The sequence below is a fragment of the Pseudophryne corroboree genome, chromosome 12, assembly GCF_028390025.1.
Source record: "Pseudophryne corroboree isolate aPseCor3 chromosome 12, aPseCor3.hap2, whole genome shotgun sequence".
NCBI lineage: Eukaryota > Metazoa > Chordata > Amphibia > Anura > Myobatrachidae > Pseudophryne > Pseudophryne corroboree.
In genome coordinates this window covers 173,117,915-173,141,304 of record NC_086455.1, presented here as the reverse complement: position 1 = coordinate 173,141,304, position 23,390 = coordinate 173,117,915, and the positions used below count along the sequence as shown (strand labels likewise).

Here is a 23,390-nt window from a genome sequence, read left to right as displayed (position 1 = left end):
ATAACTGCAGCCTAATCCTAACCAAAATTACACCCTCACCGTAACTGCAGCCTAATCCTAACCAAAACTACACCCTCACCGTAACTGCAGCCTAATCCTAACCACAACCAAACCTCACCGTAACTGCAGCCTAATCCTTACCACAACCAACCCTTAACCCTAACTGCAGCCTAATACAAACCACAACCAACCCCTACCCCTAACTGCAGCCTAATCCTAACCACAACCAACCCCTCACCCTAACTGCAGCCTAATCCTAACCGCAACCAAGCCTCATCCTAACTGCAGCCTAATCCTAACCGCAACCAAGCCTCATCCTAACTGCAGCCTAATCCTAACCGCAACCAACCCCTCACCCTAACTGCAGCCTAATCCTAACCGCAACCAACCCCTCACCCTAACTGCAGCCTAATCCTAACCGCAACCAACCCCTCACCCTAACTGCAGCCTAATCCTAACCGCAACCAAACCCTTAACCCTAACTGCAGCCTAATCCTAACCACAACCAACCCCTCACCCTAACTGCAGCCTAATCCTAACCGCAACCAAGCCTCATCCTAACTGCAGCCTAATCCTAACCGCAACCAAGCCTCATCCTAACTGCAGCCTAATCCTAACCGCAACCAACCCCTCACCCTAACTGCAGCCTAATCCTAACCGCAACCAACCCCTCACCCTAACTGCAGCCTAATCCTAACCGCAACCAACCCCTCACCCTAACTGCAGCCTAATCCTAACCGCAACCAAACCCTAACCCTAACTGCAGCCTAATCCTAACCACAACCAAACCCTAACTGCAGCCTAATCCTAAACACAACCAAACCCTAACTGCAGCCTAATCCTAACCAAAACTACACCCTCACCGTAACTGCAGCCTAATCCTTACCACTACCAACCCCTCACCCTAACTGCAGCCTAATCCTAACCAAAACTACACCCTCACCATAACTGCAGCCTAATCCTAACCAAAACTACACCCTCACCGTAACTGCAGCCTAATCCTAACCACAACCAAACCTCACGGTAACTGCAGCCTAATCCTTACCACAACCAACCCCTAACCCTAGCTGCAGCCTAATCCTAACCACAACCAACTCTCACCCTAACTGCAGCCTAATCCTAACCAAAACTACACCCTCACCGTAACTGCAGCCTAATCCTAACCGCAACCAACCCTCTTCCTAACTGCAGCCTAATCCTAACCGCAACCAACCCCTCACCCTAACTGCAACCCAATCCTAACCACAACCAACCCCTAACCCTAACTGCAGCCTAATCCTAACCGAAACTACACCCTCACCATAACTGCAGCCTAATCCTAACCAAAACTACACCCTCACCATAACTGCAGCTTAATCCTAACCAAAACTACACCCTCACCATAACTGCAGCATAATCCTAACCAAAACTACACCCTCACCATAACTGCAGCCTAATCCTAACCAAAACTACACCCTCACCGTAACTGCAGCCTAATCCTAACCAAAACTACACCCTCACCGTAACTGCAGCCTAATCCTAACCACAACCAAACCTCACCGAAACTGCAGCCTAATCCTTACCACAGCCAACCCTTAACCCTAACTGCAGCCTAATCCTAACCACAACCAAACCCAAACCCTAACTGCAGCCTAATCCTAACCACAATCAAACCCAAACCCTAACTGCAGCCTAATCCTAACCGCAACCAACCCTTCACCCTAACTGCAGCCTAATCCTAACCGCAACCAAGCCTCATCCTAACTGCAGCCTAATCCTAACCGCAACCAACCCCTCACCCTAACTGCAGCCTAATCCTAACCGCAACCAACCCCTCACCCTAACTGCAGCCTAATCCTAACCGCAACCAACCCCTCACCCTAACTGCAGCCTAATCCTAACCGCAACCAAACCCCAACCCTAAACACAACCAACCCCTAACCCTAACTGCAGCCTAATCCTAACCAAAACTACACCCTCACCGTAACTGCAGCCTAAATCTTACCACTACCAACCCCTCACCCTAACTGCAGCCTAATCCTAACCAAAACTACACCCTCACCATAACTGCAGCCTAATCCTAACCAAAACTACACCCTCACCGTAACTGCAGCCTAATCCTAACCACAACCAAACCTCATGGTAACTGCAGTCTAATCCTTACCACAACCAACCCCTAACCCTAGCTGCAGCCTAATTCTAACCACAACCAACTCTCACCCTAACTGCAGCCTAATCCTAACCAAAACTACACCCTCACCGTAACTGCAGCCTAATCCTAACCGCAACCAACCCCTCACCCTAACTGCAGCCTAATCCTAACCGCAACCAACCCCTCACCCTAACTGCAGCCTAATCCTAACCGCAACCAACCCCTCACCCTAACTGCAGCCTAATCCTAACCGCAACTAACTCCTCACCCTAACTGCAACCTAATCCTAACCACAACCAACCCCTAACTGCAGCCTATTCCTAACCGCAACCAACCCCTTACCCTAACTGCAGCCTAATCCTAACCAAAACTACACCTTCACCCAAACTGCAGCCTAATCCTAACCGCAACCAACCCCTAACACTAGCTGCAGCCTAATCCTAACCGCAACCAACCCCTCACCCTAACTGCAGCCTAATCCTAACCGCAACCAATCCCTCACCCTAACTGCAGCCTAATCCTAACCACAACCAACCCCTCACCCTAACCGCAGCCTAATCCTAACCGCAACCAACCCCTCACCCTAACTGCAGCCTAATCCTAACCACAACCAACCCCTCACCCTAACTGCAGCCTAATCCTAACCGCAACCAACCCTCACCCTAACTGCAGCCTAATCCTAACCAAAACGACACCCTCACCGTAACTGCAGCCTAATCCTAACCGCAACTAACCCCTCACCCTAACTGCAGCCTAATCCTAACCACAACCAACCCCTCACCCTAACTGCAGCCTAATCCTAACCACAACCAACCCATAACCATAACTGCAGCCTAATCCTAAGCGCAACCAACCCCTCACCCTAACTGCAGCCTAATCCTAACCACAACCAACCCATAACCATAACTGCAGCCTAATCCTAACCGCAACCAACCCCTAACCCTAACTGCAGCCTGATCCTAACCACAACCAACCCCTCACCCTAACTGCAGCCTAATCCTAACCACAACCAACCCATAACCATAACTGCAGCCTAAACCTAACCACAACCAACCCCTCACCCCAACTGCAGCCTAATCCTAACCACAACCAACCCCTCACCCTAACTGCAGCCTAATCCTAACCGCAACCAACCCCTCACCCTAACTGCAGCCTAAACCTAACCACAACCAACCCCTACCCCTAACTGCAGCCTAATCCTAACCACAACCAACCCCTAACCCTAACTGCAGCCTAATCCTAACCATAACCACCCCCTCACCCTAACTGCAGCCTAATCCTAACCACAGCCAACCCTCACCCTAACTGCAGCCTAATCCTAACCACAACCAACCCCTCACCCTAACTGCAGCCTAATCCTAACCACAGCCAACCCTCACCCTAACTGCAGCCTAATCCTAACCACAACCAACCCCTCACCCTAACTGCAGCCTAATCCTAACCACAACCAACCCCTCACCCTAACTGCAGCCTAATCCTAACCACAACCAACCCCTCACCCTAACTGCAGCCTAATCCTAACCACAACCAACCCCTCACCCTAACTGCAGCCTAATCCTAACCACAACCAACCCCTCACCCTAACTGCAGCCTAATCCTAACCACAACCAACCCCTCACCCTAACTGCAGCCTAATCCTAACCGCAACCAACCCATAACCATAACTGCAGCCTAATCCTAACCACAACCAACCCATAACCCTAACAGCAGCCTAATCCTAACCAAAAACAACCCCTCACCCTAACTGCAGCCTAATCCTAACCACAACCAACCCCTCACCCTAACTGCAGCCTAATCCTAACCACAACCAACCCCTCACCCTAACTGCAGCCTAATCCTAACCACAACCAACCCCTCACCCTAACTGCAGCCTAATCCTAACCACAACCAACCCCTAACCCTAACTGCAGCCTAATCCTAACCACAACCAACCCATAACCATAACTGCAGCCTAATCCTAACCACAACCAACCCATAACCCTAACAGCAGCCTAATCCTAACCAAAAACAACCCCTCACCCTAACTGCAGCCTAATCCTAACCACAACCAACCCATGACCCTAATAGCACCCTAATCCTAACCACAACCAACCCCTCACCCTAACTGCAGCCTAATCCTAACCACAACCAACCCCTCACCCTAACTGCAGCCTAATCCTAACCACAACCAACCCCTCACCCTAACTGCAGCCTAATCCTAACCACAACCAACCCCTCACCCTAACTGCAGCCTAATCCTAACCACAACCAACCCCTCACCCTAACTGCAGCCTAATCCTAACCACAACCAACCCCTCACCCTAACTGCAGCCTAATCCTAACCGCAACCAACCCATAACCATAACTGCAGCCTAATCCTAACCACAACCAACCCCTCACCCTAACTGCAGCCTAATCCTAACCGCAACCAACCCCTCACCCTAACTGCAGCCTAATCCTAACCACAACCAACCCCTCACCCTAACTGCAGCCTAATCCTAACCACAACCAACCCCTCACCCTAACTGCAGCCTAATCCTAACCACAACCAACCCCTCACCCTAACTGCAGCCTAATCCTAACCACAACCAACCCCTCACCCTAACTGCAGCCTAATCCTAACCACAACCAACCCCTCACCCTAACTGCAGCCTAATCCTAACCGCAACCAACCCATAACCATAACTGCAGCCTAATCCTAACCACAACCAACCCCTCACCCTAACTGCAGCCTAATCCTAACCACAACCAACCCCTCACCCTAACTGCAGCCTAATCCTAACCACAGCCAACCCCTCACCCTAACAGCAGCCTAATCCTAACCACAACCAACCCCTCACCCTAACTGCAGCCTAATCCTAACCACAACCAACCCCTCACCCTAACTGCAGCCTAATCCTAACCACAACCAACCCCTCACCCTAACTGCAGCCTAATCCTAACCGCAACCAACCCATAACCATAACTGCAGCCTAATCCTAACCACAACCAACCCCTCACCCTAACTGCAGCCTAATCCTAACCGCAACCAACCCCTCACCCTAACTGCAGCCTAATCCTAACCACAACCAACCCCTCACCCTAACTGCAGCCTAATCCTAACCACAACCAACCCCTCACCCTAACTGCAGCCTAATCCTAACCACAACCAACCCCTCACCCTAACTGCAGCCTAATCCTAACCACAACCAACCCCTAACCCTAACTGCAGCCTAATCCTAACCACAACCAACCCATAACCATAACTGCAGCCTAATCCTAACCACAACCAACCCATAACCCTAACAGCAGCCTAATCCTAACCAAAAACAACCCCTCACCCTAACTGCAGCCTAATCCTAACCACAACCAACCCATGACCCTAATAGCACCCTAATCCTAACCACAACCAACCCCTCACCCTAACTGCAGCCTAATCCTAACCACAACCAACCCCTCACCCTAACTGCAGCCTAATCCTAACCACAACCAACCCCTCACCCTAACTGCAGCCTAATCCTAACCACAACCAACCCCTCACCCTAACTGCAGCCTAATCCTAACCACAACCAACCCCTCACCCTAACTGCAGCCTAATCCTAACCACAACCAACCCCTCACCCTAACTGCAGCCTAATCCTAACCGCAACCAACCCATAACCATAACTGCAGCCTAATCCTAACCACAACCAACCCCTCACCCTAACTGCAGCCTAATCCTAACCGCAACCAACCCCTCACCCTAACTGCAGCCTAATCCTAACCACAACCAACCCCTCACCCTAACTGCAGCCTAATCCTAACCACAACCAACCCCTCACCCTAACTGCAGCCTAATCCTAACCACAACCAACCCCTCACCCTAACTGCAGCCTAATCCTAACCACAACCAACCCCTCACCCTAACTGCAGCCTAATCCTAACCACAACCAACCCCTCACCCTAACTGCAGCCTAATCCTAACCGCAACCAACCCATAACCATAACTGCAGCCTAATCCTAACCACAACCAACCCCTCACCCTAACTGCAGCCTAATCCTAACCACAACCAACCCCTCACCCTAACTGCAGCCTAATCCTAACCACAGCCAACCCCTCACCCTAACAGCAGCCTAATCCTAACCACAACCAACCCCTCACCCTAACTGCAGCCTAATCCTAACCACAACCAACCCCTCACCCTAACTGCAGCCTAATCCTAACCACAACCAACCCCTCACCCTAACTGCAGCCTAATCCTAACCGCAACCAACCCATAACCATAACTGCAGCCTAATCCTAACCACAACCAACCCCTCACCCTAACTGCAGCCTAATCCTAACCACAACCAACCCCTCACCCTAACTGCAGCCTAATCCTAACCACAACCAACCCCTCACCCTAACTGCAGCCTAATCCTAACCGCAACCAACCCATAACTGCAGCCTAATCCTAACCACAACCAACCCCTCACCCTAACTGCAGCCTAATCCTAACCGCAACCAACCCCTCACCCTAACTGCAGCCTAATCCTAACCACAACCAACCCCTCACCCTAACTGCAGCCTAATCCTAACCGCAACCAACCCCTAACCCTAACTGCAGCCTAATCCTAACCACAACCAACCCCTCACCCTAACTGCAGCCTAAACCTAACCACAACCAACCCCTCACCCTAACTGCAGCCTAAACCTAACCACAACCAACCCCTCACCCTAACTGCAGCCTAAACCTAACCACAACCAACCCCTCACCCTAACTGCAGCCTAATCCTAACCACAACCAACCCCTCACCCTAACTGCAGCCTAATCCTAACCACAACCAACCCCTAACCCTAACTGCAGCCTAATCCTAACTACAACCAACCCCTCACCCTAACTGCAGCCTAATCCTAACCACAACCAACCCCTCACCCTAACTGCAGCCTAATCCTAACCACAACCAACCCCTCACCCTAACTGCAGCCTAATCCTAACCACAACCAACCCCTCACCCTAACTGCAGCCTAATCCTAACTACAACCAACCCCTCACCCTAACTGCAGCCTAATCCTAACCACAACCAACCCCTCACCCTAACTGCAGCCTAATCCTAACCACAACCAACCCCTCACCCTAACTGCAGCCTAATCCTAACCACAACCAACCCCTCACCCTAACTGCAGCCTAATCCTAACCACAACCAACCCCTCACCCTAACTGCAGCCTAAACCTAACCACAACCAACCCCTCACCCTAACTGCAGCCTAAACCTAACCACAACCAACCCCTCACCCTAACTGCAGCCTAAACCTAACCACAACCAACCCCTCACCCTAACTGCAGCCTAATCCTAACCACAACCAACCCCTCACCCTAACTGCAGCCTAATCCTAACCACAACCAACCCCTAACCCTAACTGCAGCCTAATCCTAACCGCAACCAACCCCTCACCCTAACTGCAGCCTAATCCTAACTACAACCAACCCCTCACCCTAACTGCAGCCTAATCCTAACTACAACCAACCCCTCACCCTAACTGCAGCCTAATCCTAACCACAACCAACCCCTCACCCTAACTGCAGCCTAATCCTAACTACAACCAACCCCTCACCCTAACTGCAGCCTAATCCTAACCACAATCTGATGCCTACTATTATCCTTTCATTCCCGCCGGCAGCCACATCCCCCATAGGTTTCAATGGGAAAGCGATGCTGCCAGATTTACCAGCACCCTGCAATGCATATGTAATTCTTGATAAATAGACCCCTAAACATGGTACTAAGCAAGCAACATGCAGCCAACTATTATCCATAAACTACAACATTCTGCAGCCTCCGTTCCACGTCAGCCCACCGGATATCATCACATGCTGTTCCAAGCCCCTAATCCCTCACCGCCACTGGGCACTGCAAATCAACACTTCTGCAAGAACAAAACCAAAGTGGATCATGTTAAGTCTTCAGCCGTGAAAGTAACGTCCTATTTATAAACATGGTGAATATTCATTTCCCACCAGAGATTGCAGCCAGACAAAACAGTGAAATGAAGTTGGGTTGGGGGGGGCAGGGGTCCTCATATGACATCCATCTCCCTATCAGCCAAGGAATGACGGAAGGAGCTGCAAATTCAGAAACAAGACAGCAATCGAGAGGCTGAGCTCTGTGTTCCCCGTGTACCGGGGGGTGAAATCACTGACAGATGGGAGATGGGGCAAATCTTGTTTTATACACCGGTGACGACTCTATGTATTCATTCCAGATCATAACATTTACTGAGATTACTGGAAGCACGCCAATGGGCGCGAGAGTCGCAAAGCGCATAGTATATCAGAAAACGAAGAGCTATTCATGTAGACATCAAATGCAAAGTCCATTAAATATAGAGTAACTCGTATGGGAATAGGTGACTGTAAGCATCTGTGCAAACCAGCATTGCTCAACAAAGGTACGATCAGCGCAGACATGTAGAGCTCACCTTCCTGGGGGAGTCGTCAGAGAGAACTGTAATTAACTGTAATTAACAGAGGGTTTAAAATCAGACGCTGAGTTGCAGCGACATCACATCCCTATGTACGAGTCTACTAAAACTCTCTGGGGCTCATTCTGAGCTGAGAACAAATTTGCACATCGGTGGAACCATGCTGGGCTGCAGGGGGCAGATGTAACATGTGCAGAGAGTTAGGTGTGGGAGGGGTGTGTCCTAGCCCAGAGCTACATTGCAATGTGAGAATAAAGCTGCCCAGCATGTGCAGCCTACATGCAGAAGCAGCCAGTAACTGAGCACCTGGGTAACACCATGCTGTACTGCAGGGGGGCAGATGTAACATGTGCAGAGAGTTAGGTGAGGGAGGGGTGTGTCCTAGCTCAGATCTACATTGCAGTGTGAGAATAAAGCTAACCAGCATGTGTGTGCTACATGCAGAAGCCGCCAGTATTTACCCTGCATGCACACATAATACATGTATTTGCCCCCTTGCAATGCAGCCTGGTTTGCTTCAGATACAGTTACTGTATCTTTCTGTTTTGCTCCTGAACCAGAATCAGGCGCACTGTGCATTTCTGCAACACAAACATATGAAGCCGCCAGTCGCTCTCAGGCGCAGCGCACATGCCGTTCTGGAACATCACGCTCCTACCACTGTGCAAACTCTCCACTTATTACAGTTAAGCTCATGGACTTGTGGCCTTGAAAGGTCAACAGCAGATATGAAATGTCCACAGGGAGGAAGGAGCAGGGAATTTCCTTGCGGAGCGCAGATTAAGCGCACTTTGTGTAATAACGACATTGTTATTCCAAAACGCAATATTATGTATATGAGATAAGGGGGTGACGCAGGTGCCTTTAGGGAGCCGTTACACGCATGGGATGAGGGAGACCAGTTTGCAGCCCCCAAAAATGATATATTTAATTTGTCCACCATCTCTAATGACGCGGAATTCTGGCATCAGACGTATTTTTGCAGAAAAACGCCCTTGGCAACATAATGCCATACCACTGCACGAGTTCCAAATGGCCACTAATGTGCCGGTTTCCACAGGAACACTTGTTAGGTAGGCCATGCACTGGGATATTATGGACGAGCAGCTGATCAGAAACCTCTAATCACAAAGAAGAACGCAGCCCAGCGCTTACGATGGGGTAAAGAGGGCAAACATTGGGCAGTGGAACAATGGCGGCGAGTGTTATAAATTTCCGGACCATGGTTTACGCTTCTCAGATCAGATGGACGTGTTTGGTGATTTCCAGGAGAATGTCTGATGCCAGTGTACAGTACCTACAGTACAGTACGGAGGTGGTGGCGTTATGCTGTGGCAGCTGGTTTGGCGTGGGTGCACTAGGTGTAATGTATGGTCACATTAACGCTGAGAAGAATGGAGATGAACTCGGTATCTCTGAGAAGTATGGAGATGTTCTCAGTAACTCTGAGAAGTATGGAGATGTTCTCGGTAACTGAGAAGTATGGAGATGTTCTCGGTAACTCTGGGAAGTATGGAGATGTACTCGGTAACTCTGGGAAGTATGGAGATGTTCTCGGTAACTGAGAAGTATGGAGATGTTCTCGGTAACTCTGGGAAGTATGGAGATGTTCTCGGTAACTGAGAAGTATGGAGATGTTCTCGGTAACTGAAAAGTATGGAGATGTTCTCGGTAACTGAAAAGTATGGAGATGTTCTCGGTAACTGAGAAGTATGGAGATGTTCTCGGTAACTGAGAAGTATTGAGATGTTCTCGGTAACTCTGGGTAGTATGGAGATGTTCTCGGTAACTGAGAAGTATGGAGATGTTCTCGGTATCTCTGAGAAGTATGGAGATGTTCTCGATAACTCTGAGAAGTATGGAGATGTTCTCGGTAACTGAGAAGTATGGAGATGTTCTCTGTAACTCTGAGAAGTATGGAGATGTTCTCGGTAACTCTGAGAAGTATGGAGATGTTCTCGGTAACTCTGTGCTCCCTACAATGCGGCCAGTAGCGAATCTTGCCACGGGCAAGCAGGACTTTGGCCCGGGGCGCCGCCTTCCAGAGTGGAAACAGGCGCAATCCGGAGGGCGCCGCACCATGGCAAGATCCGCTGCTGCTGTGCCCCCCACTGCCGCTGCCCGCAGTGAAGGGAAACTAGATGCTACGCGTCTAGTTTCCCTTCGTGGAGAGGACCTTTACTATAATGATGTGCTTAGCGTCTAGTTTTCCTTCGTGGAGGGGAGCTTTGCTGTGCGGTGCGCGATGACGTCATCGCGCACCGCACATCCTACTACAGTACAGGGGGCGTAACTGACCACGCCCCCTGTATGAAGCCCCGCCCCCTAATGCCGCCCGGGGCGCAAGAAGCCCCGGAACTGGCCTTGATTGCGGCAGTTCTACAAAACCTACGAATATAATCAGGACGATAATGCCACCTGTAATGTTTCCAGGGTGAAGCTGGACTGGTATACAGAGGATTTGGTCAACCGGATGGACTGGCAGCTCAGAGTCCAGATCTTAACCCCACTGAGACCTAATCGGCCTTCTTCAGTCTCGCAGTTGGTCACTGTACTTTAGGCGGAATGGCAAAACATACCACCTGCTCTTGTCTGGGAACTTGTGGTCAGTGTGCCAGGAAGGGTGTCTGCAGTAATGGTGGCCCTACAGAGTACTGACATCAGTAACATATCGCTGATCTATCTCCTGTCAGTGTCCAATCACTTGTCTACACAACGTGTGTGTGAGTATTATGATTAACATATATATATATATATATATATATATATATATATATCACCTCCTACATGCGACGTCGACAGCACATGGCACATAAAGCACGTCACGTGTCGTGTGCTGGCTTGGTGGGTATATAAGGTGTGTGATAGGCCGTCTGCACACATATCACACGTTGCTGGCTTGGTGGGTATATAAGGTGTGTGATAGGCCGTCTGCACACATATCACTCGTTGCTGGCTCGGTGGGTATATAAGATGTGTGATAGGCCGTCTGCACACATATCACTCGTTGCTGGCTTGGTGGGTGTATAAGGTGTGTGATAGGACGTCTGCACACATATCACTCGTTGCTGGCTTGGTGGGTATATAAGGTGTGCGATAGGCCGTCTGCACACATATCACTCGTTGCTGGCTTGGTGGGTATATAAGGTGTGTGATAGGCCGTCTGCACACATCACTCGTTGCTGGCTTGGTGGGTATATAAGGGGTGCGATAGGCCGTCTGCACACACATCAATCGTTGCTGGCTTGGTGGGTATATAAGGTGTGATAGGCCGTCTGCACACATATCACTCGTTGCTGGCTTGGTGGGTATATAAGGTGTGTGATAGGACGTCTGCACACAGATCACTCGTTGCTGGCTTGGTGGGTATATACGGGGTGTGATAGGACGTCTGCCACACATCACTCGTTGCTGGCTTGGTGGGTATATAAGGGGTGATAGGCCGTCTGCACACATATCACTCGTTGCTGGCTTGGTGGGTATATATGGGGTGATAGGCCGTCTGCACACACATATCACTCGTTGCTGGCTTGGTGGGTATATAAGGGGTGTGATAGGCCGTCTGCACACACATATCACTCGTTGCTGGCTTGGTGGGTATATAAGGGGTGTGATAGGCCGTCTGCACACACATATCACTCGTTGCTGGCTTGGTGGGTATATAAGGTGTGTGATAGGCTGTCTGCACACATATCACACGTTGCTGGCTTGGTGGGTATATAAGGTGTGTGATAGGATGTCTGCACACATATCACTCGTTGCTGGCTTGGTGGGTATATAAGGTGTGTGATAGGCTGTCTGCACACATATCACACGTTGCTGGCTTGGTGGGTATATAAGGTGTGTGACAGGCTGTCTGCACACATATCACTCGTTGCTGGCTTGGTGGTATACAAGGTGTGTGATAGGACGTCTGCACACATATCACTCGTTGCTGGCTTGGTGGGTATATAAGGGGTGATAGGCCATCTGCACACATATCACTCGTTGCTGTCATGGGTAAAAGGGGCAATTTATCAGAGTTGCAGTACGGGATGATTATCGGCTTTCAGACCAAGGGCGGCTGTATTCCTGACACAGCGCAGTGTGTGACCTATCCACGTGCTGCTGCAGTGAAGGTGTATCGTGACTTGACAAATGGCACCATTGCCAATAACTGACGTGGAAACCGCGGAGCACCACGTGCCACTGATGTGAGAAGTAAACGTCGGCTGTGCTTTTCATCAAGACCTTCATGTCACACAGTTAGCAAACTTCATCACAAGTCTCTGACACACAACACAACGCTGGATACACAAGAGGTCACTCCACTCATCCAATAATTAGATCATGAATCGCCCCGACGTACCATAGAGGTAACTTAATGGAGAACCCCCGTTCTACACTTCACTGCACATCCATGTGTACCTCAATGTATAACCCCACCAGGAGAGAGCGCTATGGGGGTAGGAGCAGGAGAATGAGGCACTGTACTATCAGAGGATAATACCCCGCTGTAACACCGCACATCCATGTGTACCTCAATGTATAACCCCACCAGGAGAGAGCGCTATGGGGGTAGGAGCAGGAGAATGAGGCACTGTACTATCAGAGGATAATACCCCGCTGTAACACCGCACATCCATGTGTACCTCAATGTATAACCCCACCAGGAGAGAGCGCTATAGGTGTAGGAGCAGGAGAATGAGGCACCGTACTATCAGAGGATAATACCCCGCTGTAACACCGCACATCCATGTGTACCTCAATGTATAAATCCACCAGGAGAGAGCGCTATAGGTGTAGGAGCAGGAGAATGAGGCACCGTACTATCAGAGGATAATACCCCGCTGTAACACCGCACATCCATGTGTACCTCAATGTATAACCCCACCAGGAGAGAGCGCTATGGGGGTAGGAGCAGGAGAATGAGGCACTGTACTATCAGAGGATAATACCCCGCTGTAACACCGCACATCCATGTGTACCTCAATGTATAACCCCACCAGGAGAGAGCGCTATAGGTGTAGGAGCAGGAGAATGAGGCACCGTACTATCAGAGGATAATACCCCGCTGTAACACCGCACATCCATGTGTACCTCAATGTATAACCCCACCAGGAGAGAGCGCTATAGGTGTAGGAGCAGGAGAATGAGGCACCGTACTATCAGAGGATAATACCCCGTGTAGACTGCACTTGCAGAGACTCCTGACCACAGGCGACAGTAAATAATCAGGACTATCAATCAGTGTCAGTAGTAGAATAATATATTGCACGCTTGAGGCACCGACATACCAGGGACCAGCACCAGTGTATTCCTATGTGTAAGCCGTTATTACCAAAATCACTTACAGTACACTATACAAACTTTGGAGCCAGATGTAATTAAATGATGTCTAAAGATAAGGAGGGAGAGAAGGGACAAGGGGGGTAATTCAGACCTGATCGCAGCAGCAAATTTGTTAGTAGTTGGGCAAATCCATGGGGGTCATTCCAAGTTGATCGCTCGCTAGCTGCTTTTAGCAGCATTGCACACGCTAGGCCGCCGCCCTCTGGGAGTGTATCTTAGCTTAGCAGAATAGAGAACGAAAGATTAGCAGAACTGCTACTAAATAATTCCTTGCAGTTTCTGAATAGCTCCAGACCTACTCACAGATTGCGATCACCTCGGTCCGTTTAGTTCCTGGTTTGACGTCACAAACACGCCCTTCGTTCGGCCAGCCGCTCCCCCGTTTTTCCAGCCACTCCTGCGTTTTTACCTGGCACGCCTGCGTTTTTTAGCACACTCCCTGAAAACGCCATGTTGCTGCCCAGAAACACCCACTTCCTGTCAATCACACTACGATCACTCGAGCGATGAAAAAACGTTGCTCGAGCTTGTGTAAATCTCCAAAGTTTTGTGTTAAATTACTGAACGCATGCGCGTTGCGTACCATGCGCATTTTCTACCTAATCACTCCATTGCGAAAAACGGCAACAAGCGAACAACTCGGAATGACCACCCATGTGCAGTGCAGGGGGGGGCAGATGTAACATGTGCAGAGAGAGTTATGTAGCCCATACACTTGTGAGATATCAGGTGCAATCCTTCGATTTCGACAGCATCTGTGAAATAAATCGCAGGATTGTATGCACATTTTAGGTACCACGCGATGCGCGGGCACACCGGTCGAATGTCGCGTCGCAAGATATTAAGTGCTGCACTTAATATTTATCGCTTCACAATGCGATTGCATGTGTTTTTAAAACACTCGGCGGTGACGTGCCCATCACGTTATTACCATGCGATCTATCGTATGGTAATCACTTTGGCAGTTCAGGTGCGATGTGAACTGCCTGTGCGATACCCCTGCGATATCGCAACGTCGGGCATCGCACAAGTGTACCATTAGATTTGGGTGGGGGGTGTTCAAACTGAAATCTAAATTGCAGTGTAGAAATAAAGCAGCCGGTATTTACCCTGCACAGAAACACTATAACCCACCCAAATCTAACTCTCTCTGCACATTAAATCTGCCCCCATCTGTTCTGCACATGTTATATCTGTGCACTGGGGAGGGGGCATAGAGACGACAGTAGTACCGTGCACTGGGGGACACTGAGGAGGGGGCATAGAGACGACAGTAGTACCGTGCACTGGGGGACACAGAGGAGGGGGCATAGAGGTGTCAGTAGCACTGTGCACTGGGGGACACTGAGGAGGGGGCATAGTGCTGTCAGTAGTACTGTGCACTGGGAGACACTGAGAAAGGTGCAGAGAGATGTCAGTAGTACTGTGCACTGGGGGACACTGGGGAGGGGTATAGAGATGTCAGTAGTACTGTGCACTGAGGGACACTGGGGAGGGGGCATAGAGATGTCAGTAGTACTGTGCACTGGGGGACATTGGGAGGGGGCATAGAGATGTCAGTAGTACTGTGCACTGGGGGACACTGGGGAGGGGGCATAGAGATGTCAGTAGTACTGTGCACTGGGGGATACTGAGGAGGGGACATAGAGATGTCAGTAGTAGTGTACACTGGGGGATACTGAGGAGGGGGCATAGTGCTGTCAGTAGTACTGTGCACTGGGAGACACTGAGAAGGGGGCACAGAGATGTCAGTAGTACTGTGCACTGAGGGACACTGGGGAGGAGGCATAGAGATGTCAGTAGTACTGTGCACTGGGGGACACTGGGGAGGGGGCATAGAGATGTCAGTAGTACTGTGCACTGGGGGACACTGGGGAGGGGGCATAGAGATGTCAGTAGTACTGTGCACTGAGGGACACTGGGGAGGGGGCATAGAGATGTCAGTAGTACTGTGCACTGGGGGACACTGGGGAGGAGGCATAGAGATGTCAGTAGTACTGTGCACTGGGGGACACTGGGGAGGGGGCATAGAGATGTCAGTAGTACTGTGCACTGAGGGACACTGTGGAGGGGGCATAGAGATGTCAGTAGTACTGTGCACTGGGGGACACTGGGGAGGGGGCATAGAGATGTCAGTAGTACTGTTCACTGGGGGACACTGGGGAGGGGGCATAGAGATGTCAGTAGTACTGTGCACTGGGTGATACTGAGGAGGGGACATAGAGATGTCAGTAGTAGTGTACACTGGGGGATACGGAGGAGGGGAAATAGATATGTCAGTAGTACTGTGCACTGGGGGACACTGGGGAGGGGGCATAGATATGTCAGTAGTACTGTGCACTGGGGGATACTGAGGAGGGGACATAGAGATGTCAGTAGTACTGTGCACTGGGGGATACTGAGGAGGGTACATAGAGATGTCAGTAGTAGTGTACACTGGGGGATACTGAGGAGCGGGCATAGAGATGTCAGTAGTACTGTGCACTGGGGGACACTGGGGAGGGGGCATAGAGATGTCAGTAGTACTGTGCACTGGGGAACACTGAGGAGGGGACATAGAGATGACAGTAGGTCTGTGCACTGGGGAGGGTACATAGAGATGTCAGTAGTACTGTGCACTGGGGGACACTGAGGAGGGGGCATAGAGATGTCAGTAGTACTGTGCACTGGGGGACACTGAGGAGGGGACATAGAGATGACAGTAGGTCTGTGCACTGGGGAACACTGGGGAGGGGGCATAGAGATGTCAGTAGTACTGTGCACTGGGGGACACTGAGGAGGGGACATAGAGATGACAGTAGGTCTGTGCACTGGGGGACACTGGGGAGGGGGCATAGACATGTCAGTAGTACTGTGTGCACTGGGGGATACTGGGCTCTGCTGCGGGCACTCACCGCTCCGGAGCTCGTGTGTCACAGTAAGCAGGTCACCTTCCCGGGAGGGCCCCTCCATGTCCCGTCAGACAGGAGCCCCGCGTTCACACAGAGACGGGTAACCGGGACAACGCGCTGCCCCCTCCCGGAGCGCACTAGTACCGCACGGTGCAACCCACCCCTTGCCAGTCAGTACTACCTAACCTCAGTACACGGTTCCCCGCCCTCTCATTGGTAGACACACGGCGGAGTGGGCGGAGTCCGACTTGACCCAAACACATTCCCTTGCCCGCCCCCCGCGACTGACAGACAGAAAGGGCGGAGCAACAGGACGTCAGGGTAGGCCGCCGCCTTACCATTGGCCAGGGCGATGATTAGACTCCGCCCACTTACTGCTTCCGCATTGGTTGCTCGGACGATAAAGGGAACACGATTGGCTGTTTAGACTAGCTACTGTTTACTACGCGGATTCCCGCCTTATTCCCTCATCTATAGCCCGCCTGCCTGCCCATAGTTCGGCCGGCTCCGCTGCGTGTCACCGCTGCGTCTGTTACTGAGCAGCAACATCCGGGCATTGGGGCCCAGCGTCTTCCCCCGCCCGGGTGCGCGACCTCCGACATTCCCTATGTGCGCATGCGCCGTATCATCCCGTGGCGTAAACAACAGATTCCCATGAGACCACAGGATGTGGTATGGAAGGTAGATGGTAACTAGGTCGACAGGTCAAAAGGTCGACATGAGTTTTTCATGTTTTTTTGGTGTCATTTTATTCGTAGAGTGACCGGGAACCCCAATTAGTGCACCGTGTACCCTCCTCGCCATGCTTCTGGCAAGGTGCCTGGCTCCGTTACCGCTTCGCTCGGCACACATTACCGTTCCAATCGTAGTCCACATGGATCGTGTAGTATTGAAAGGTTAAAAAAAAAGAAAAAAATCATTAAAAACTCATGTCGACCTATAGACCCTGTCGACCTAGTTACTGTCGACCTAGAGACCGGATCTCGAGACCACGCCACCTTGTGTGTACTGACCACTCTGCTGCTGTCTGCATATAGTGTGCTATACTGGTGCACTACAACACCCAGCATACCCTGGCTGCAACTGGGATTGCTGTGCGTCTTGTATCTGTATTGCTGCTAACCCTGTGTTATCTACTGGTTAATAAACCATCTGCCTGCTGGGTCTTCAGTGGGCAGAGGCCTCCATTTACACGTCTGCCACCTACCCCCGTAGGCCGCTGTCGGTATAGTTACAGCCAGCATTCCGTACGCCGTGATACCAGACCGATCCCAGTGTGAGTTGCTGGTCTGTGTCCTCTACTCTGTACTATTCCTGTGGATACCCTGCCTGTCCTGTGGATACTCTGCCTATCCTGTGGATTTTCTGCCTGTCCTGTGGATACTCTGCCTGTCGTGTGGGTACTCTGCCTGTCCTGTGGATTTTCTGCCTATCCTGTGGATTTTCTGCCTGTCGTGTGGATACTCTGCCTGTCGTGTGGATACTCTGCCTATCCTGTGGATTTTCTGCCTGTCCTGTGGATTTTCTGCCTGTCCTGTGGATTCTCTGCCTGTCAGAAGCCTTTCCTGTCAGCTGTGCCTGAATCTTGCCTGGCCTTGTACCTGTGTTATTCCTAGTCTGCTCCTTTATTGTGTTCTCCCGCAGCTCAGCCTGCAAGTTTACACCAAGTGCACTGTGCTCCAAGTTCCAACTCACAATGTCTCATCTGCTTCTGCTGAGTATCAGACCCTGACCTGCTTGTTAAACCCCTGTGATCCAGTTTTGTTTGTGCATTATTGAATATTACTCTAGCCAATTATCCTGCAGTCTTCAGCTAAATGTGTATGCCTCTACTGCCAGGTTTAAGTCCTGGTGGCATCCTAAGTACCGATGTGTGCGTCATACATTAAGGGCACACTGGGTGGCTGTTGTAGGCAGAAGACCCTCTTAGTAGCTCTAGGGTTCTTAGACAATTGTGCTGAATTTACATAACATTATAACCAACCACAAATTGTTAGTGTTGAGAGTAATCGTTCAGAATGGATCAGTCATCACAAAGTCCTGCTCAAATCCTTGCAAACCGTATACAGAATTTAACCTAGAAAGTGCAGGAACTGATGCTACGGGTCTCATCTCAGAAAGAGAAATATAGGTCAGCTCGTGGAGTCTTAAAAGATCCTAAACCAAACCTTCTTGATCAGTTTTCCGGTGACTAAAAAGTTTTTCAACTTCTGTGAGGGTTGTAAACTGTACTTTAGACTCAGGTCTCAATCATCTGGGTCAGAAGCTCAGAGTGAAGGAGTTGTCATCTCTCGCCTACAAGGAAATCCACAGAATTGGCCTTTGGATTAAAGTCTGACCATGCAATCCTACAGTCCATCGATTCCTCTGCCCTGGAATTCTTTATGATGATCCTGACAGGGCAGCATCAGCAGAGGCTCATTTATGTGCACTCCACTGAGGTATGCTCATATGAAATCAGATGATGGACTAACGATAGTGGGCGGTCTGAGCAGATAAAGGACTTACTCATAGAATATCCTACTCCCGAGACCCTGGATAGTTTATTCCAACTGGCTCTTAAGATTGATAGGCATATTAGGCCGCGGGGGATGGAAAAGGAGCTACCACCATTGCCATTGTGTATGGTAGTCTCAGAATCCGTGGAAGACCCTGTGGAGCAGATGGGTCTTTTTGACTTCCAGCCAAAAAGAAAACAAAGTTCTCAGGTTGTGTCTATACTGTAGTGGTAAGGGGTCATCTTGCTAAATCCTGTCCTTTCAAAGTGGGAAAAGACAAGGCCTAAATTAAAAGGGAAAGATTCATTTGGGCCTATATCCTCTGTTTCACTAATTTAGTATTCCAGTTCAAATTGCTGTCAGTCAAAATATAGAGGTTTCGGCCTTCTTGGATAGTGGAGTGGCTGGGAACTTTTTGGACATATTCTTTGCTCAATCCCTTGTTATCACGGCAGCGTAGCTGGAATCACCAATTACAATTTGCGAAAAGACACAAGCATCTTCCACACCAGCAATCCGTCTTGGCATTGGTGGCTTATATTCGGAGGATCTAGCTTTCTATTTGGTCCACTGTCCCATATTGTCCATTGTCTACCATAGGATAGAAGCCACAACCCAATCATAGATTGGAAGACTGGTGAAATTACACAATGGGGAGCTGAATATACAGCTAAGTGTCTTTGCAGCAGGGTGCACAGGTTTCCACAGGGAAACATTGGGGTGTAGAGTAGATCTGGATCCAGAGGCACCAACAGGTAAAGCTTTAGCTGTCCCAGGATGCATAGGAGCCTCTTCTATAACCCCTCCTCAAGGCACTGTGAGCTCAGTTTTAAAGTTGGTGCCAGCAGGTCACTAAACAGGAGGCTACCAACCCTAAGAGAACGGCCTCTGCGGGAGGGCCAACCGGACCGTGATAGGAGTGATCCGAAGCCTCTCTACATAAGCGAGTTCTCGTTGGCCCAACCTTTTACCGGAAATGACATATCTGTACAATAATACCGAACACTGCTTGACAGGCTTCACGCCCTTCTACCTGATGTTCGGGAGGCAAGGCAAACTCACCAAGGACTTCGAGCTACTCCCAGAGGTTGACAAATCCGGCACCCCGCAAACTGACTACGTCTAAGATTACCAGCATCACATTGAGACCGCCAGGTAAGTTGTAGAGCAGCGGATGGAAGTCGTAAATGCCTGGCAAGAGAGAAATGACAAACGCTGATGAACGGGCGGTGCCTCTGCAAGTAGGCGACTGGGTGTGGAGGAAGAGGAATCGTCGATCAATCAAGCTTTACACCATGTGGGAGACTGTTCCATATACCATCGTAAAAATCCCGTCTGATGACCTGTATACATACCAGAGTGAGGGAGCGGATGGTCGACTCAGCACCGTACTCCGTGACCAATTTAAGTTGTGCACTTCCGAAGACCCAGTACCACAATAGAAAGGGGGTCCTGTGGCGAGGGGATCGGTGCCCCAGGGAGATATATCACTTGACCGCATTAAGTTGTTGATGTTTATGGGAAGCGCCATTCCCTGCCCCATTGCCAGGAGCACGGCTCCAGAGTCGTCGGATGATGAACTCACCGGCAACAGACAGTACTTTTCTTCAGATGACCCTGATTCTGAAAGTGAATCAAATGTAATCGGTGTCAGGAAGTCAGAACGCAGCACTAAAGGCATTCTGCTTGCGCTACTGAGAATGAAATGTGCAATGTACCAAATGTATACATATGTTCATGGCTAATGTGATTATCTTTAATTATTGAAGTGGTTATCAAAAGACTCAGGACTGTTGAGTCACTTTAAAAATAACTTTTGCGTGAGGTCACGCATAATTCCAGCAGAGGTATATGTGGTGCCTCACTCAGGTGGTACCCCTGGCTGATTATCCAAGCTGCCATGGCAGCCTATGCTGCGTTTGAGGGAGCCTGTTTGGACAGGGACTGCGGGGGTTAATACTTACCCCGGTTGCTAGGCAACTGTAGTACCCAGGAGGAAGAACATGAAGGGCACCTGGACCCAGGGAGCTTGGCCGACAATGTAGCAGAGCGGGAACCTGAAAAACGCTCCGATAGGCTGACACTGGGCGCGAGAAGAAAGAAGGCGGAGTCGAGGGGACATGAAGGAGAGCAGAGTGGCGAGAAGTGGTACCCGGTGTTTGAGGAGCCGTGTGCAGAAGTCCGGAGGCACACTGTGCTGAAAGAGACTGGGGCGCAGAGAGGAGGACGGAAGCCCCGCGTGTGTCTGGAGAGGAGAGATGCTGGTGTGAGTGGCTGCAGAGGAGGGACGCGACCGGCAGAGGATGGTGCACAGCCTAAACACACGCAAGTTTTTTGTTATTATATTTTTCTCTCTCATCCACTATGGGACACTGGAACAGCATTAGACAGTTGGGGTGTGAACCTAGCAACCGGAGGTGTGGCACAATCTAAAATGAAAAAAAAATATGCACAGCCAATTCCTCCCCCTTCACGCCCCCCATCCCTCAGTTTGAAAAACTGTGCCAAGGAGGTACAGCACTGAAAGGGAGCTCCTGCTCCATTACAAAGTAACTGAGGCCGAGTCAACCTAAATAAAATGGGGAGAAAAGCCTTGAGTCTAGAGAGACAAAGATCCCTTCTGAAGGGACCTACATCTCTCCGAGAGATCCGAAGCAAAGAGTCTTATTCAGTGACAGTGAGTACTGGTTAAGTAATAGTGCCCTAGATAAGCACAGCAGCCAGCAGTACAGGGTTCCATTTTACAGAGGGGTCCACACAGTACACTGTGTTAACCAGGACCCACAACACGGATCCCAGTAGCAGCAGCCGCAACCATGCCCCTGCCCCTCCCTCCGCCGTCTCTCATGCGGCCAAGCTCAGCAGTCCACGAGGTCAGCGGTACACGGGGGAGAGGTTACTACAGAGACAGCTACATGCAGCGGGGGGTGATACACACTGCCGGCGACGGGCAGCGCGGTCAGGCGGCCACGAGATCTGTTATACAATGCGGCCAGGGACAGTGCGTACCGACGTGCAGCTTTAAAAACGAGGGCAGGAAAGTAGCCTGGAGGAGACATATCAAAGGGACAGCCTAGAAGCGCTGGGACAGTAAGAAAGCAGGTCTCCTGCGGCTACAGGGCGTAGAAGTGCAGCTTAACATAGATGTTTCTGTAATTTTTTAGTTGCGGCCATCTTGAGATAAATAAGTGGCGCCAAACGGAACATGGCCAGTGAAAACAGGGGGAGGGATCTACATTACAAATAGATGAGTTGCTCCCTCTGCTGGTAAAGATGTATAGTGGTCTCTGCTGCTAAGGATCATCCTGTACTTTAACATGCATTCTTATGATTTATATTTTCAAGGGAGTTCTAATAAAAAGATCCTGGGAAAATAGAGGGAAGCGACTGGACATCAACCCTGACATCAAAGCTGAATCACAGTTGGGCGTGCGAGGGTTGCAATAGAGATGGTGTAAAAAAAATTTTTTTTGCGTCCAGAGATTCCAGGTTTGGATGATTGGTTTTGCAGGCTACGGACAGCACTCCCACCCATGGGAGTAACTTTGGGATGTCCCCAACTGTCTAATGCTGTTCCAGTGTCCCCTAGTGGATGAAAGAGAAAAAAGGATTTTGGTACTTACCGATAAATCCATTTCTCTGAATCCACTCGGGGATACTGGACGCCCGCCTCTGTGCTGTCAGCCTGCATGTTCTTGTTAAGAAATAGTTTGTTCAAACAGTTTTGGATTATTCTATGAGGATTCTTGGTTGCTGTTTGATTTGTTGTTACGGTTGGTTCCTCGCCATAAGTTTTGTAGTTTCATGTCCTCTTCTCTCCGTCAAATTTTCCAAACTGAGGGATAGGGGGCGTGAAGGGGGAGGAGCCGGCTGTGCATATATATTTTTTTATTTTATACTGTGCTACACCTCCGGTTGCTAGCTTCACACCCCAACTGTATAAGCTGTTCCAGTGTCCCCGAGTGGAGTCAGACAAATGGATTTATCACTAAGTACCAAAATCCTCTTTTTACACATTGCTGAGAACCACTGCACTTACATTATTATAGTAGTGGTGGTATGCAATGCACCAGTGTGCACCAATAAAGGGTTAATACTGCACTTGTGGGCAGGGACAAAAAATCACCAGTGTGCACTGT

At 50.1% G+C, this 23,390-nt stretch overlaps 2 protein-coding genes across 5 annotated transcripts in view; one reads left to right on the top strand and one right to left on the bottom strand.

Moving 5' to 3' along the window:
* The window catches only part of RPS6KA5 (ribosomal protein S6 kinase A5), a 77,717-nt gene extending 60,546 nt beyond the window's left edge, over positions 1-17,171 (bottom strand). For 2 of the 3 annotated variants that reach the window (XM_063948593.1, XM_063948594.1), the window contains exon 1: positions 16,757-17,067. In XM_063948593.1, coding sequence (XP_063804663.1) covers positions 16,757-16,814 — 58 coding nt within the window. In that variant the 5' untranslated portion in view covers positions 16,815-17,067. Of the gene's footprint in view, positions 1-16,756; positions 17,068-17,091 lie in introns of those variants that run through there. The other variant, XM_063948595.1, reaches the window with a different exon arrangement.
* Positions 17,172-17,248: 77 nt separating this feature from the next.
* Positions 17,249-23,390, top strand: part of DGLUCY (D-glutamate cyclase) — a 37,809-nt gene continuing 31,667 nt past the window's right edge. The window contains exon 1 of one of the 2 annotated variants that reach the window (XM_063948599.1): positions 17,249-17,337. Coding sequence is in view for 1 of the 2 variants with exons in the window: in XM_063948596.1 (XP_063804666.1) it covers positions 17,369-17,434 (66 nt within the window). In the remaining variant the exon portion in view is untranslated. The other variant, XM_063948596.1, reaches the window with a different exon arrangement.